This window comes from Pleuronectes platessa, chromosome 5, assembly GCF_947347685.1.
Source record: "Pleuronectes platessa chromosome 5, fPlePla1.1, whole genome shotgun sequence".
Lineage (NCBI taxonomy): Eukaryota > Metazoa > Chordata > Actinopteri > Pleuronectiformes > Pleuronectidae > Pleuronectes > Pleuronectes platessa.
The window spans coordinates 24,867,561-24,884,878 of NC_070630.1; the positions used below are offsets into that span (position 1 = coordinate 24,867,561).

The window sequence follows — 17,318 nt, forward strand, 5'->3', positions numbered from 1 at the left end:
GGCAGTTTCATAATCCTGCTACCTAACAAACGCAGATGAAGACATTACCTCCTCGACAAGGTAAGAGACATGGGTGAAACATGGCTTTTCACCTTATCTGGGGTAATGAAGATGTTCTGTTCTTTACAGATTGCTTTCTGTCTCTTTTTTTAAGAAATGTAAAAACCGCTTTGACAAAAATAACAGTGTCACAGTGAAACAATTCCAGTTTCTTGATTGCATTTATTTCCATGAATCTCCCGACCATGAACATGAGGCCCTGGTTAGCGTTGAACAGATAGTAAACTATTTTCTGTGGTTTTCCTGCTGCGAATGTCCTGTATATTACATTCCTGGCTTACTTCTATTCTTATTACAGTATATCCTAAGATTTGGAGGAATATTCTGATCTTTGTATTGAATTATCTATTTTCATTTAAAGTAAAAGTCCTTTTAAAAGCACAGTGAATGCTACATCAGTAAAAGTATGTAAGTAACAAAATAATTAAACAAAAGTATCAAAAAGAAAAATGAAGGGACGAACAATTAGATGAGTATATTAAACTATATTCCACCAATGTCACACAACATTAACATGTGGTGTCATTTGCTTCAAGTCACAGTGACACCATCATCCAGATGTAGAGGCTCAACAGAGACGGAAAATCCACCAATCACACTCACTTCCCTCTCACTCATTCACACACACAAACACACACTGACACATAAGACACTGAACGCTTTGAGAGCCGAAACAAGGCAGGTCTTCTTATCTTGAGGTCTGTACTTTTGTTTAAAATGTCCTGCTATGATCATATTGTGTTATCATATTGTGTTTGTCTTTTATGATCAACTATCCGTCGCAGTAAGTTAATAAAATGGTCGACCGGGACCAGAAAATGGCGCCTTCCTGTTTTCTGTCGTATCCTCGCTTTTACTAACAGCTATCTGAAATATCTCCACCTGTCATCAGCAGAACTCAGAAGAAAGAGGAGAGCACACACACACACACACAATGATATTTAAATCATTTGTGCCTGCGTGTTTGCTGCTGCTTTGGACACTGCCAGGTAAGGCCTCTGTCATAAGTAATGTTTTTCAATTAGATGAAATTATAATTAGTTGGATTTATATAAAAATAAAACCTTTAGTTATTTGAAAGGCTGCCGATTGTGAACCAGCTTCATTAAAATAAACACTTTTTAACAGCTTGGGCAGATAAATGGTGTAATGCAATAGGGGCTACATGAGTGAAATCATGTTTACATTTGACTTAATGAAAGTTTGCCTGCAGAGAATTGTTTACGAAGCCGTTCAGTAAGGAGCACAGGCTTAATGTGTTTAATGTTTTTGTTTTCTACACAGACACAGCAGCAGTTGAAAATATTACAGTCTCAACAACATTAGAAGGGATTAAACTGACTTGCAAGGGCGTAAATGCCCATTTCCCAATAATCAATAAGGCATCTCAGAATCTGCTCTACAAAGATGAGAGTACAGGAGAGTACAAATGCTTCAACAAGGAATCGAACGACACAGAGGCCACAATCTTTGTGAAATTTCGGAGTAAGTTCCAAACAAGTATCTTGTTGTTATGAAATGACTCATGTTGTTGTGCATTATCATGGGTTTAATGTTATATTCATTACTCGTCTTCACACTGGGATAATATTTACAGCACGAGTACAGCACGAGTACAGCACTTCTTTACATTGATCATACTGTGTGTGTGTTTGTGTTTGAATGTGTATGTGTGTGTGTGTGTGTGTGTCAAGCCTGTGACACCTGCATCGAGCTGGACCCTGTTTCCATAGCCGGCATCGCTATTGGAGATGCGGTGGCAACAATCGTGTTAGGAGTGGCTGTCTACCTTGTCGCGTCTCAGGCTGGTCCTCCTGCCTCTAACAAGAAAGGTATATCTATCTATCTATGTATCTATCTATGTATCTATCTATCTATCTATCTATCTATCTATCTATCTATCCATCCATCTATTTATCTATCTATCTATCTCTGAACATTCCTTCATATCAATGAATCTAAAATCATACCAACTACTTTTGTGTAAGCCCACTGTATAATAAGTACAAGGAACTACTTTCTACGGTAGCTCTGAGGGTCAAAACACAACAACATAATACTGATAATCACAACATTTCAGAGTACTCTCAGTGGATGTGTTCACTTTGGTCGGTGATTGGTTATTTCCATTGGCAGTTTTTTTTTAAATTAGGGGCGATAAAGGGGCCACAATTTATCAATCAAATTGTTTTTGTAAAGCCCATAATCACAAATCACAATTTGTCTCATAGGGCTTTAACAAGGTGTGATATCCTCTGCCCTTAACCCCCAACAAGAGTAAGGAAAAACTGCAGAAAAAATGTGAGGGATCCCTCTCTCAGGACGGACAGAAGTGCAATAGATGTCACGTGTAAAGGAGAAAATCAGAAAGATAAAGGTTTTAGCAGCATTGATTAGAATAAACACCGTAGCATAATGGAAGGTCAATGAATTGATGGATTATTGTCAGTAATGGTCGAATATCTGAGGAGAAATATTATATATCAAGCAGTCTTGTTTAGGTCTCATTTAGGTCATTTCTTGGTTACTGTCAGCTATGTATTTGAGCACAGTCACACATCTTTAGATATTTTGAAAACTGTTCCTTTTTCAAACACATTGTGAACTTCAAAAAAGCTAAGAAAACAAAGGTTCTTAACACATTTTCATATTTATTGTTCACATTGTTTGTCAAATCAACAAAGGTACAGGGGCACTCCAGGACCAGTGCCCCCTAAGCTCCAGCCCTGGAATTGCCCCTGGTTGTTTGGCTGTCAGGCGGCTGTTGACCCTCTGGGGCATGGTTGGCTGTACAGAAGCAGCCTAACTGAGATGGCTAACTGGCCAATCCTGTGGGATTGTGTCTTTACTGAAATAACTTCACCTTGATGAGTCATTTAACAGACATATTGAGAATAAGAGGGGTGCCCTTAGAGCTCATACCCCTGCCAAGGCTACTGCTCTATCTCGCGATGTCAAAGAAGTGTTTCTCATTACTCATCTAGACTATGGTGGCCCATATTCTTATTTGCCTACCACAGTTTTCACAATGAGCCAAAACATTTCTTACACTCATAATAAGATTTGAGATCTTTAACTTGATGTGCTCCACTGCTGCATTGTAAAGCTCTGAGAAGCCCTATTTGCTGTGCGCTCATGCTATCGTTCATAAAGTTGTATTCATTCACCTCCTCTTCAGTGTGTACTTGCTATAGTTTGAATTAATTCTGTGGGAAACACTGCAAACAGCGAAGTAAATAACGAATCCTAGATCTGCTGATCATTTCCATCTCCTCTTCCATCCATTCAAACTCCTGCAAGGACGCTGCTAAGAAAAGTGAACAATAGAAACAGGAAATGACTTTGAGCTGCTGTCGGGAAATTGGGTTCTGTCTGGAAACAAAAAGCAATGTTTCACTTTTTCCATAATCTGAAATGTTGACGTGTTTTGTGAAATGCTGTTGTGTCAAACTTTGTGTGTTTTTCATGTTATTATTGTTATGTTGATTTTTATTGTTGTGTTATATAATTCAGTGTCACTTTCTTCAAATGCACCAGATTGAAAAAATCAGTTTATATTAATATAACCATATTCAGAGCATAGACTGTATGTAAATAAGATTTGACAAAAATAGCTGTTTCACTTAAGTGTAGCAGTTTGTAGTTTGGCTTTTTTAAATCTAATGTATTCACATGATTCTTTTTTTAGGTTTGTACACTTATGGTTGAATGCACTTATTGGAAGTCGCTTTTGATAAAAGTGTCAGTTAGATAATTTGTTCCAATCTTTGTGTTGGGCTTTGCTTACCGGTCCTGTGACTACGTACATATTTTTGTTTCAGAGACGTTCCCGTTCTTTATGAACTAGTTCTATTAATTATTGTGCGAAAGTAATACATTTTCCCTTACCACATACACTATATATATATATCATCCAAATTAATAACTTGGTCTCATTATGAAAAATGGCTAATCCAATCTTAATAATAATCAGAATAAAAGTACTAATACTCCTGAAGAAAACAGTATCAGTGTAATCATCAGTTCGTCTGTCCTCAGCTTCCAATCGGCAGCCTCCAGCTGAGACGCGCAGCAGAGCCCCAAACGACCCATACCAGGTAAGATGATGTGACGACCTTTCCGCTGCCATATGTGATAATCTCATTTAAATTAAATGAATGGAGGATATGTTTTGATTAATTTGAGTTTATAATTATAATATATATATATATATATTATCATTCTCTTAATTAATATATTCTATCCCTTCTCCTTCAGCGTCTGAGATTCAAAAATGGTGCTCGGAAGGACGAGTATGATGTTATCGGCAACGCTAGATAGAGAGATGGACCCCCCCGCCAACAGTACGCTTCTTAATGTGTAGCATGAGATGCATTGTCGCTCAACCCTAACCTAATTTGCTCTTTATGTTACTCTTTAAAAGAAAATTGCGTTTATTTTCACTGTGCTTGTTTGATGAGCTTGTTGCATGTGAGATTCAGTAGCAGACATCATGATTTTTATTTGAGCAGTATTTTGGACCATGTGTTATTTTTCTTAATTAGCCATGTTCTCTCTCTCATATATGGGGCTGCTACAACAGCAGCATCACAATAAACCTTAAAAATGTACCTGTGTTACCGAAACTTTGCAATAAATAAAAGCTTGTCTTGTCCGATGACTCCTGCAGCCACTGTCGTTGAGTACATTTTCTCACGGTCTGTATTTTACCTTGGAGGTACTTATGCTGCTAATACTCTATACTCATACATGAGTTAATAGTTACTAGTTCAGAGAAAAAAACAAAACATTGTAAAACATTAAACCACTGGTCTTCAATTCTTTGAAAAGCAATGTCTACCACAGACCCCATATCAGGTGTCTGTGAATTTTTTTTATCGGGTGTATAGATAGTTAAGATAGCTTAAGATAAATTTTCACCATAAATTTCTCACATGGTCAGACGGATTATTTCATACAAAGCAGAGATTTGAGAAATAAGAATGAAATTTATATTGTGAGGCCCTTCATCTGCAGAATGCGTTCTTTTTCGCTTGACACTCAAACGCTCAAATCTTTTTTTATGATGGCACTTTCACATCACTGCACTGGTAGTCTTTATCTAATCTGAAAACTTGGACCACAACGAGCCACTGCCGCAACAATTATTTGCTGGCGGGGGGGGGGGGGGGAGTGGGCTTTTCACACGTCTATTTTAGTCCGTTGCACCAAAGATACAAGTAGATAAGAGTATAGAGAGTGAAGGAGAGAGAAGTAGTAGAAATAATTACACAGCAAGGCACATGAGGAGAGGCTAAAGAAAGGTTAAACATTTAGAAAGGAATAAAGAAGAGGAGAAGGCAATGGAGGAGCTCAGAAAGTGACTTAAGCTAGTTTTTGACTTCACAACGCTGCTGTTACAAACTGTTTGCTGCTGCCGAAGCTGAGGAGGAGAAGAAAGATCCGGAGCTTAGTCAAAAAAACCACGACCCTGATCAACCACACACACACACACACACACACACACACACACACACACACACACACACACACACACACACACACACACACACACACACACACACACACACACACACACACACACTCACACACGTGTACTTTCATGCACGGATGTTCGCGACCGCACACACTCGTCAGGCAGATGTAGGTCTGTGTGTGGGAGCTGTTTGACTCAAGACAGTCAGAGAGAAGATCACACCTTACACCCCCCACCACCCCCACCACATCCCCCTTCACCTCTTTGTTTCTCTGTCGCACAATCAGACAGCAGATGAAGATAACTGAGCAAGTAACTGCAGCGTTTCCACTAAACCCAGCACGTCTGAGCTCAAACTCAGTTTAAGTTATCACCGTCAGTCTGCAGAAGAAAAATGAATATTATGTGACACAGTCTTTCCCCTTGTCATTTCCATCAGTGCAGCTTTGCTCAGGGTAAAAAACACACACGCACACACACACACACTCAGAGAGACACAAACAGGAGGCCAAATTGTGACAAAACATTTCCACTCTTTCCTACGTTATTAAACATGTGTATATACATTGTGAAATGTTTCCCAGACGTGTGCAGCGACAGAATGTCACTCACACACACACGGCTGATGAAGATGCATACGGATGATGATGGCGTGCTTTCTGGTGTGCTGCGGATATGAGCTGTGGCTTTAGGCTGCTTCATTTACTGCATACTATCTATAAACGCATCTCAGTACTGTTTCCAACCATGAGCACAGAGGAGAATGTGAACAATGTTTATTTAGTAGAGACACGTCTTGTTTCCATTGCATTTCACATAAAATTTATAAGTACAATTGACTGCTGTTTATTCAGAGTTAACAAGTCAGAATTTACGATCATTTTTTTTGGGACTATTTTGTAATATGTAAACTGTGGTGGTGTTGAGCTATTTTGTGATATACAGAGAGGTATTTCTGTAATAGTTAGTCTCAGTGGACATAATAATCTACAAACTTATATAAAAAAAGGAGCGATTATAGATCTCCCATTCAGAAACGTTGGGGCTGTAGATTGTGTCGGTTGCTTAACAAACTTCTGAAATAGCTGATGTGCAACGCATGGAAACACCTGTCAAGTATATCATTCAAACTTGCATATAAGCCACACACATGAACATTATTTAAAAAAAATCATTCCTATAAAATCTTCCCTGCAGATAAACCAGGTAAGATGAGAACGTTTTCTGACTTCACTCTGCACCATAGACTGTTTAGGAATAGCTCTGCACACAATGTTCAGCACACAAGCAATACAAAGTGACAGTATATTGTAGAACTGTTTGAGGAGGTCTCCAGAGCATCAACACAGCCAAGAAAACCGCCTATTTGGATCAGCCAGGTTATGAACGGGTGCTGCACTAGCAGAAACAATAACCATAATGGCATTCAGTAGAGCTCAAGGCCCATTAGTCCCTTTAACATAAATCCATCTGTCTTAGATTGATTCATTATCCTCAGAGAAATCAGTGAAAATGCTCTGTCCTACAATTTGATAGAAAGTAAAAAATGGATCTGCCCCTGATCCACATCGGCAACAACCTTTAATGGGACCCAAACCTCATCCCTCCAACAAGTGTCAAAGTAACCTGTCCAGCAGTTGTTTAATCTAAGAAACAAACAAATCAACCAAAAAACAAGGTGGAAACTTAAAAATAACAGAAACCTCTTTGTGTGTAATGCAATACAGCTTGACAGCATCTCAAACTGCAGTCTGTGAAATGAACATGAAGTTACAACCAGAAGCCAACACTGTAACTTGTGTTGTGGTGCCGTGGTACTGCTACATGGGTTTGGTGAGGTGCACTTAATAAACAGACAACTGCATATACTGGAAACACGTCTATATCTCTTTATTCAAATGAAAAGTAATGATTTTTACAGTACCCTCTCTAAACTTGTTATATTAAAGGGTCAGTACACTCAAAAATATATACACTTTACAAAACCTGACAATGAATGGTATCATTACAACAGATTAACGGCAGAACAGTTGTATTGGATTGCAGGACTGTAGAGAGGAGTGAGTGGATATTAAAGAGCAACAGAGAGATTGCTGGCTACACATAGATATACAAAGGACATGAAGGTAAACCTGTGTTGCTCACTGCTTTCAAATAATTCTTCCAAATTAGTTGACAGCGTTAGTTCTCAAGCTTTTTTTATCTGACCTATCACACAGTGCCTTTTTAGATGGGCTCATGTACCTGTGAGTGGAAATGGGAAGACTGACCCATAACCTGGACTCATACTCCACTAAACTGAGTTTACTCTTTGTGGTTAAACACGGTTTAAAGCACCTTAGTTTTGTTAAGGTGCTTTCAGACATGCTCTGAACTAAGAGGGTCCTCAGGACATTCTCCGTATGTGTGAACACAAATGTCCCAGTGAGAGGCTTCGGACTTCCTGCAGTCTTTTTAGGAAGGAAGTCCGAAGGAGCAGATGCACAGCAGAAGATCGAGAGGGTGAGTTGATGAGGTTAACACACGACAGACGCAGAAATGTACAAAATATTTCAGGATGAAAAAGCGGAGCCACACAGGTGTAACACTTCAACGAAGAAGGCAAGAGAGTTTTGGGTGATGAGGTCGGAGGCCAGTGTGGATGTGCTGTAAACAAAAACACTCGATCTCCACAGGGGAATCTATACGTGACGTCCTGCCTCTGCCCGCTGCATCACCCCTTTCCAGGATTTGTTGCTGTTGTGAACGCAACTGTGCAGAGAATCTTCCACTGTGTTGTTCATGTGTGAAAGGAAACCTCTGGAGAATCCAGACCCAATTCTAATGCCTACAACATTAGAGCACCAGTATGTTTTCTAAAATGAATTATTATTCAGTGTTGATGATTGTATAACCTTTTAATATATAAATATATACATATATATATAAATTTACTTTTTTCTTTATAAATGCTTTTTATATAGTTCTGACCAAAAAGTTAAATTTTTTTTGTTGTCATTAAAAACAAAGGAAGTATTTAACTACCCCTTCACTGTCCACTCTCCTTCAATAGCTATAGATGTGAGGGTTTAATAGAAGTGTACCGTTTCATTAAACAGCAAAGAAAACAAGTAGATACAGTGAGCATAGAGATGCTTGTATTTTTTTCCCTTGTCTTTTAAAGGTTAGTCATGACACAATAGAAGTTTTAGCCGTTCGTACTGTTCTTGTACTTTGATCTATTTCTAGACATTCTGCGTACTTGTTTCCATGAAGTCTGTGTCAAGGAATTACAGCTGATCCAGGAGAAAACTGTCTTGATAATTGTTACAATAGAGACATTTGAGATTAGCACTGCACCAAAATGAAATCCTACGGCATTTGTGTTATTTTCCTTCATAAACATAATTACAATTATTATATACATTTTCAAATAAGCTGAGCTGCTGAACAGCCTCCAGGTTGTAAATGACTAATCTACAGCAACATACAAAAGCAATGTGTATTCCTCTGAATCTACACACACTTGAGACGGATTCCATAGGGATGGTTTCTGGAGAGGAAAGTCGTTTTTCAGTATGATTTGTAAATACTGAGATCACCACAAACTAAATTCCAGTCACCTCCGCGCAAATTGGGACCATGGGAGCATGCTGTTAATGCTTTTGTCTGTGGCGCCTTTAAACCAATGTCCTTCTGCAGCCAGGTCATGTGACTTTATCCCGTCCTGTTCACACTAGAGTAAGGGTCCTCGGAGCGAGTGTTCGGGTTCAGTGCCTGCCAGAAGACAACGTAAACAGGGTTAGGTGGATCACAGTCATATAAGCACTACTGTGGGATAGTTGTTTGTTTAAGATGGTTAGAAAGCAATACACCATATTATTGGTAAATGGTCTATGTTGACATAGAGCTCTTCTTCTCTGGATGGCCAATCAAAGAGCTTCACAGCATTGCCATACACCCATTCACACACACACCCACACAGTGTATCTATGTGCGTAGCTCTCTCCGCCATACATCACTCTGCACAGGACTCAGGGGCAATTTGGGGTTTAGTATTGTGCCCATGGACAACCCGCTCTTCCTCCTGAGCCATCGTTCCCACTAAATCATAATCAAACTTTGGCATAGGAGAGTAATGGAACTTGTTGATAATCCAAATGAACCTTGTCAGGACGAAGATGTTCAATGATTTTCACTTTATCCATTTTGAAAATGAAGCAGTTTTATTTACAATGAAAAAGTATTGTACATTAATTCTGGGGCTGAACCCAACGTCAGCTGGGACTGCCTTAAACAAATGAATGGCCGACATAAAAAGTTCCAACGCTCCATATTAATGAATGCAAACCCACATTTCTCTATGCTGAGTTCACTTTTTCAGATCTGTTTAGTTGCTCTTTACCATCATGCAGCCGCACATAGAAGTTCATCTCACATACAAAAGGCTGTGAATGAAAGGCCTTTTAGAATTGTCCTTTTTTCATCACCTTTGGGAGGCTGTTACAATATAGTATATGTATAGTATGGCTCAAGATACTGAAATAAAAACTGTGCTTGTTGACCCTTTCTTCTGCATTAAGCAACACAATCTCAGGTACATTGCTGTGAAAAAGCATTTGCCCCCTTCCTGGTTTCTTATTTTTTTGCAGTTTTGTCACACTGAAATGTTTCAGATCATCAAACAAATTTTAACGTTAAACAAAGATAACCCGAGTAAATACAAATGCCATTTTTAAATGATGATTTCATTTATTAAGGGAAAAAAGCTATCCAAACCTACCTGGCCCTATGTGAAAAAGTACTTGCCCCTTCTTGATAAATCCTGAATGTACTGTGATTAACCACATTTTTTGGAGAGCTGATTTAAATGTCACTAGCCAAACCCAGGCCTGATACTGCCAGACCTGTTTAATCAAGAAATCACTTAAATAGAACCTGTCTGACAAAGTGAAATAGGCTGAAAGATCTCAAAAAGTAACACATCATGCCGCGTTATAAAGAAATTCAAAAACAGATGAGACACAAAGTAATTGACATGTATCAGGGTAACGAAGCCATTTCTAAGGATTTGGGACTTCAGCGAACCACGGTGAGAGACATTATCCACAAAAGGAGAAGACTTGGAACAATGGTGAACCTTCCCAGGAGTGGCCGGCCTACCAAAATTGCTCCAAGAGCACATCGACGACTCATCCAGGAGGTCATAAAAGACCAGAGAACAACATCTAAGGAACTCCAGGCCTCACTTGCCTCAGTTAAGGTCAGTGTTCATGATTCAAAAATAAGAAAGAGACTGGGCAAAAATGGCATCCATGGGAGAGTTCCAAGGCGAAAGCCACGGCTGACCAAAAAGAACACAAAGGCTCGTCTCACATTTGTCAGAAAACATCTTGATGATCCCCAAGACTTTTGGGCAAATATTCTGTGGACTGATAAAAAAAAAGTTGAACTGAAAAAGGGTTGGGTCCCGTTATATCTGACGTAAAACTAACACAGCATTTCATAAAAACAACACCATACCAACAGTCAAACATGGGGGTGGTAGTGTGATGGTCTGGGGCTGCTCTGCAGCTTCAGGACCTGGATGACTTGCCATAATTGGTGGAACCATGAATTCTGCTCTCTACCAGAAAATCCTGAAGAAGAATGTCCGGCCATCAGTTCATGACCTCAAGCTCAAGCGCACTTGGGTTATGCAGCAGGACAATGATCCGAAACACACCATCATGTCCACCTCTGAATGGCTAAAAAAAACACCAAATGAAGGTTTTGGAGTGGCCTAGTCAAAGTCCGGACTTAAATTCAATTGAGATGCTGTGGCATGACCTTAAATAAGCAGTTTCTGCTCGAAAACCATCCAAAGTGGCTGAATTAAAACAATTCTGCAAAGAAGACTGGGCCAAAATTCCTCCACAGCGATGTAAAAGACTCATTGCCAGTTATCGCAAACGCTATATTGCAGTTTTTGCCGCCAAGGGTGACGCAACCAGTTATTAGGTTTAGCGGGCAATCACTTTTTCACAATGGACCAGGTAGGTTTGGATAGCTTTTTCCCCTTAATATATGAAATCACCATTTAAAAACTGCATTTTATATTTAATCGGGTTATCTTTGTTTAATATTAAAGTTGGTTTGATGATCTGAATCATTCAGGAGTGACAAATATGCAAAAAACAAAAAAATCAGAAAGGGGGCAAATACTTTTTCAAAGCACTGTATCTCCAAACTTATGTCTTCTCTTTAGTACACCTGAGAAAGAATCAGATCACTGTAAGCATCAGATGAGATGTCCAGGCTTTCACCTTTAATTGTTGCGTAGACGGACATCTGATCACGTGGCTGTTGGTCACAAATTTTCTTGAGAGAAACTATCCCCCTGTGGGGGGGTTTCTGACACCTTTTCTCGCCTGGCACTACTCTTTCATTGAGGTCATCAAGAAATAAATGGACAATGGACGAATAAAACACCTACCTCATAGTCAGGAGATGGGACAGGTGGAGCACGGCCTCCTGCACGAGCTGGAGCTACAAGGCAAATACAACAATATTGTGACCAAGCACAGATTTACTTTGAATGATGCTTCGCGCTTCATGGTGCATGCAGACAAGATGTCAGCTTTTATTACATCAGTGTAAAATGTCCCTGGAGCCAAAATCTAATCTATGTGACGAGTCAGCACTCTTCAGAGTCAGACATTATTTTCAATACCTGAATTAGAATTTCAAAGGGCTGCATCAGCTGCAAAAGCTCCCCTAAAAATAGGCATGCATCAAGAAAACGTGCATTACATGTGCCTCGGTCCAACACCAGCAGTGAACTGACTCTAAATATTGTGTCAATTGCTGAAGAGACATCTGAAATTGCCGATATGCAATGTATGAAAAATAATAGCAGTTCAGTAAATCACTCAAGCTTGTTTATACATTTTGTGATAAACTAGGTAGGATGAACACAATGTTTTCTAAACTCACTCTGCACCATCGACTGTTGTTCAAAAGCTCTGGAAACAACGTCCAGCACACAAACAGTGAAAAGGTTTACCTTTTGAGGCATGTGTGGATCCAGCTGAGCTTTTCTTCTTTGTGCACGTATAGATGATCATCATCAGTACTATCGTCCCAGCCAAGTCCACAGTGATGGCCAAGCCTAGCCGAGTAGCCTCAAGCTCGATGCAATTTGCGCATGCTAGGGAACAAAGAACAGCAGTTGTAAAAGTTTTTGCTCAGAAAAGGACACCTGACTCAGATGAGACCTGAAAAGACCCTTTACTCACCCTTTCCTTTCACGTAGAAATAATATTCTTGTTTTAGTTCGCCGTATACACATTTGTATAAGCCCTTGGAATCACTGTTGTAGCTTAATTCCAATTTATCCGAATTTTCACGCACTTTTGCGTTACTTTTGTACCATGTCCCATCCTCTGGACAGGTCATGGTGAAATTTTCCCCTGTGAATGTTACTGAAAAAAGATATAAGAAGAAAAACACATGGCAGGATGTTGAGTTTCAGCTTCATTTTATCACGTAATCAACATCCTTACTCCACGTTCCTTTTAAGCGGCATCAGGTGGATGTCCAAGACTAAACCTCTCTTATGTAATTCTGAAATCTCTTTTGGATTGATTCATTTATCATCACATATTGTACAGCAACTGTAAACAATGTAGACAGTGTAAACTGTCTTAAATTATATATTGAGTGAAAAATGTTATGCAGAAGCAAATGCCTCTACATGCCTTCTTATACTCAAATACACAATACAATACAACTTTAGAAAAGTGGACACTTGCAGCTCTAAAACATCATTTTTGTAAAACATTACAAAATCTCACCTGAACCTTTAGGAGCCTGGTCCTCACTGCCAGCTACGGACAGGAGGAGCGCCATGGCGAATACTCCCCGGACAACCATGCTGTGGATTTTCATCAAACGACCCTTGACTTTGTTCTTAGATTCTATAAGTTAATATTGTTTAAAACAGATACGACAAAGTGTCTTCTACAAGATACAAACATCAAACTGCCTGCTCCGTAACACAGACGACCTTCTCTCTCACCCTCTCGCTCTTTCTTACTCTCTCTCAACACACACACACAGACACACACAGACACACACACGCACGCACACATGCACGCACACACAGGAAGTGTTATTTTTCCTCAATTCAAACCTCAAGTAAAATGGAAAATATTAGTTATTACTATTGATTTAAGTGTAGTTCCTAAATATGTCTTTTACAAGACATATTAGTACTTTCAAGAACTTTTCAGACAAGTTAGAGACCTGTCTGAAAGGTTCTTCACATGCTGCTCAGCACAACTGTTGAGCTCACATCTTAAATGCACTAATGCAACTCAAACACTTCTCATGTCCAAGTCAGGATCAGTCAGGATCGCTGCATTATACTATGCATCAATTTTGTCTCTGAATTAACTTTTGGTTTATTTCTTTGGCATAAACCAAAACTAAATTACAAGTAAACAAGTCAAGTTCGTTATTGCATTGAGTGTGCTTACTCATAATATAAGTTAATAAGTTACATATGTTAAGATAATAAGTAAATTTTTTCTTGGAATAATTCTGAGTGCAGAAAAATTAATTAGTAAGTTGCAGTAAAAACAGAATGAGCATCCAGGGAACGCGTATACCTCCACCGAGGCTGATTGGCCACTTTATCTCCACATTTTATACTGAGATGTACTGTATATTATTTGTTTCCTCAAAAATTTCACATGACTGTTGGGCCTAGGCGAAAGTAAACATTTTACTGAGGAAGATATTTTTATCACATCAAATTGGGATTTATCAGCATTCCAGTCTTATTCATAGTTTTGTTATTAAACCCTGTTGGTTCCTGGAGATGAAGATGAGTTTCAGTCTCAATCCAGAAGCTATTTCTTAAAACTGTGTTGCATTTGAAACATAAAGGATAAGTAAGTTATGTCAAAGCTATAAACCCGATACCAAATAAATTCTGTTGTTATACATTTTTTGCTGCTCTCAGCTCATGAATGTTACAAAACTGATATTTACTGTGATATTTACTGTATAGTAAACGTAAACTATTTTGTGTTTTCTGTTTGGGTTTTTACACATCTTCCTGAAGCTGAACATAGTTTTAGGTGCACTTGTCGTTCCACAGTGTTTCACATAGTGGGACTATAGTTGAGTGAAATATGTTGACATGACAGACATATAGAGCAGAGAACTGCAGCGTTTGTCATCTTTCTGACAGGCTTCAAAGTGCAGCTCTGCCCCCATGTGGTTCAAACCAGTAACCAGTTTCATGCAGTAGTGAAAAACCACACAGTCCTCTGGTGCTCTCACATCACATCAGCATCCCATCAGTGTTCGTTCTGATCTCAAAGATGTCTCATCACTTTTCGCTGTCCCCTCTGTGTTATTGACTTTCACATACATTCACTGGGTAAATGAAATTCTCCTTTTAACCATCTGATAAAATGTGAAGAACTCACACCCTGTGCCTTAATGAAAAGATTGAAGGATAATTGAAGTCAAACATTTGAATAAAAAAAAGTCAGTCTTTACTCTTACAGGAGAATAAACCTGTCAACACCAGGTCACAGCCTTCAACATGAAGTCAGGTACTATGTAACATTTTACAGCAGTCATTTAGGATGACTGCGTATTTAATAACCATTTATTGTGTTACCGCACATCAGATTGTATAAGATTGAATCATAAATATAAAATAAATTTGCTGATGAAAATTGGAAGGGGAAAGCTGAACTGGTGAAATGCTTTGCAGAGTCATGCAGGAAAAAGCAAAAAGAAGACAGCTGAATATGAAATGAATGTTAAAAAAAGGTGGACGTCTGTACCTAAAGTAGAAGACGACTGAAATGAACTCACTGGGAAAATATTATTGAACAGCAGAATTGATTTTAAGTGGAAATCCAGTGAAAATTCAAAGCTGTACTATAATTTCCAGAATTAGCTGAAACACATGGCTTTAAAATGTTAAACGAGCTGAAGATCATGAGTTGAAGAAGCGGAGTGGATTCAAAGGGAAAGCTATCTCGTCACTTCAGAAGAACAAGGCCGAATACAATACGCTTTTGTACATTTCTGCTCATACACACCGAAGTAAGAGACACGTAGAGATTATGAAGTCAGGGAATCAGTTAATGTTCTTCATCTTCCATTGTTCTTCTCTACCTATTAAAGGGATAGTTCACAAAAAAATGAAATCATCTACTCACCACTATATGCCGATGGAGGGGTGGGTGAAATGTATGAGTCCCCCAAACACTTTTGGAGTTTCAGGGGTAAACAGTGTTGCAGCCGAATCCAATACAATTGAAGTAACTGGTGACCACATCTTCAAACGTAAAGAATTAAATATATAACACGCCACCACACTGCTTCCTATGGTGTCATCCAAGTGTCTGTACGCATCATTTACACAATCTTTGAGGCTTAAATGTCCTCTGATATCCTCCTCACGACCCGCGCACACAAGCCCCCGCCAAGGGTACGCTCGGGGGTTTTGAGATTGAATGTCTGTGCTGACGGACACTTGAAGGATACCACAGGAGGAGTATATGTGCAACTTTGTATAGTAGTTCATTTTTACATTTGAAGAGGGAGTCACCAGTTACTTCACTTGTATTGGATTTGGCTGCAACATTGTGGTGAGTAGATAATGAGCGAATTTTCATTTATCTGAAAAACTGACTTCAAGGCTTTTGTTATTCGCATGTCTGTGGTCAAACCATAGACTGTACACAAAGAAGGAAGATATGACTGTTCCCCAAAAAGGGAAGCTCCCTTTTGCCACCTGGTGGCTGGCTGCAGTATAGGTTATAAATCCTGCCTCCTCCACATTAGCAGAAGGGACGTGGACCAAACCAAGAAGTCAAAATACACGTCCAATAAATTTTGTTCAATTGCCAGCTCTTTCCCTATATAAGTTTGGTTTTAATAAGTTATTAGATGATACAAAAGTGGGTTGAAACTATGTGACTGACAGCTGAGACTGACTCCCAATTGTTTGCCAAAAACTCTGCCCGGAAATGCACAGGATGGCAACATTTAAATTCTGGCTTAATTTCTGAATAAGTGAAGAAGTGTTATCCATCGTATGTCCTGAACAGTCAAGCCAGCTGCTGCTACATGGACTGGGCGGCTATTCTGAACTCCATAGTGGAGTAAGGATACATTGTTATCAAATAGTAAATAAGACTGTTGTCCTTAACAAGCGCTGGAGCGGACACCTCTGTCAAGGCCCAACAGTCTCCTTAAATCCAAACGAGCTGCACAAAAATTCCCAAGTTCATAGACATTAGTCCTCTAAACGTGGTTATTTCTTTTCATCAAGATCCTTGCGTTATTCTCTGAGAAAAACGTCCTATCTCCATATTGTTTAAGAAAATCCAGTATCCTCCATGATCTGGATCTTCACCAATATCTATTGGTTTTTTTCCATGACACCAAAAATCATCCTTCCACCAAGTTTTGTGTTTAACAGTGCAGTAGTTTTTGAGTAATCTTGCTTAAAACCAAGCAAACGGAAACATGGGTCCTTAGCGCAGGAGATAATAAAGAATGGACTATTATAGTTATGATCAAAACTAAACAATAGTTTGACTGTTATCAGCATTCACACTCACAGAATTAGATTATACTGTATGTGGTGTTTCCACACCTGAACAAGTGTTTGCGCAACAGCTGTGGCATGAAGCCACGCATTTTACGCAGCAGCAGAACATGTTGGGTGACCATCAAGAATTTGCTCGCTTTAGCTTTGACTTGTGCGTGTGTGTGTGTGTGTGTGTGT

The 17,318-nt window shown here is 39.1% G+C and overlaps 2 protein-coding genes across 6 annotated transcripts; one reads left to right on the top strand and one right to left on the bottom strand.

Moving 5' to 3' along the window:
- Positions 1-4,714, top strand: LOC128439976 (T-cell surface glycoprotein CD3 delta chain). 5 transcript variants are annotated; one of them, XM_053422518.1, is made up of 6 exons: positions 1-60; positions 956-1,049; positions 1,345-1,545; positions 1,755-1,892; positions 4,099-4,157; positions 4,318-4,714. In XM_053422518.1, exons 2-6 carry the CDS (start codon positions 995-997, stop codon positions 4,378-4,380), a joined length of 516 nt encoding a protein of 171 aa, XP_053278493.1. In that variant the 5' UTR covers positions 1-60; positions 956-994; the 3' UTR covers positions 4,381-4,714. The 5 variants fall into 5 exon arrangements, with proteins under 5 accessions (XP_053278493.1, XP_053278495.1, XP_053278490.1 ...); XM_053422520.1 differs by having other exon boundaries at positions 11-60; positions 953-1,049; XM_053422515.1 differs by lacking the exon at positions 1-60 and adding an exon at positions 604-758.
- A 2,688-nt stretch (positions 4,715-7,402) lies between these two features.
- LOC128440306 (T-cell surface glycoprotein CD3 epsilon chain) lies at positions 7,403-13,625 on the bottom strand. Its single transcript, XM_053422985.1, has 5 exons — positions 13,351-13,625; positions 12,793-12,978; positions 12,561-12,704; positions 11,991-12,043; positions 7,403-9,292 (listed from the first exon to the last, which is right to left on the bottom strand). The coding sequence occupies exons 1-5, from the start codon at positions 13,442-13,444 to the stop codon at positions 9,233-9,235; spliced, it is 537 nt and encodes a 178-aa protein (XP_053278960.1). The 5' UTR covers positions 13,445-13,625; the 3' UTR covers positions 7,403-9,232.
- Positions 13,626-17,318: the final 3,693 nt, after the last annotated feature.

What these genes read in the sequence shown, in the direction of transcription:
- LOC128439976 (XM_053422518.1), top strand. Translation starts at nt 995, where the DNA reads ATGATATTTAAATCATTTGTGCCTGCGTGTTTGCTGCTGCTTTGGACA. An exon ending in AATCTTTGTGAAATTTCGGA is followed by an intron (nt 1,546 to 1,754) that starts GTAAGTTCCAAA and finishes GTGTGTGTCAAG; the next exon opens with CCTGTGACACCTGCATCGAG. An exon ending in TCCTGCCTCTAACAAGAAAG is followed by an intron (nt 1,893 to 4,098) that starts GTATATCTATCT and finishes GTCTGTCCTCAG; the next exon opens with CTTCCAATCGGCAGCCTCCA.
- LOC128440306 (XM_053422985.1), bottom strand. Translation starts at nt 13,444, where the DNA reads ATGAAAATCCACAGCATGGTTGTCCGGGGAGTATTCGCCATGGCGCTC. An exon ending in TTTCTACGTGAAAGGAAAGG is followed by an intron (nt 12,705 to 12,792) that starts GTGAGTAAAGGG and finishes TTTGTTCCCTAG; the next exon opens with CATGCGCAAATTGCATCGAG. An exon ending in ATCCACACATGCCTCAAAAG is followed by an intron (nt 12,044 to 12,560) that starts GTAAACCTTTTC and finishes TTTGCCTTGTAG; the next exon opens with CTCCAGCTCGTGCAGGAGGC.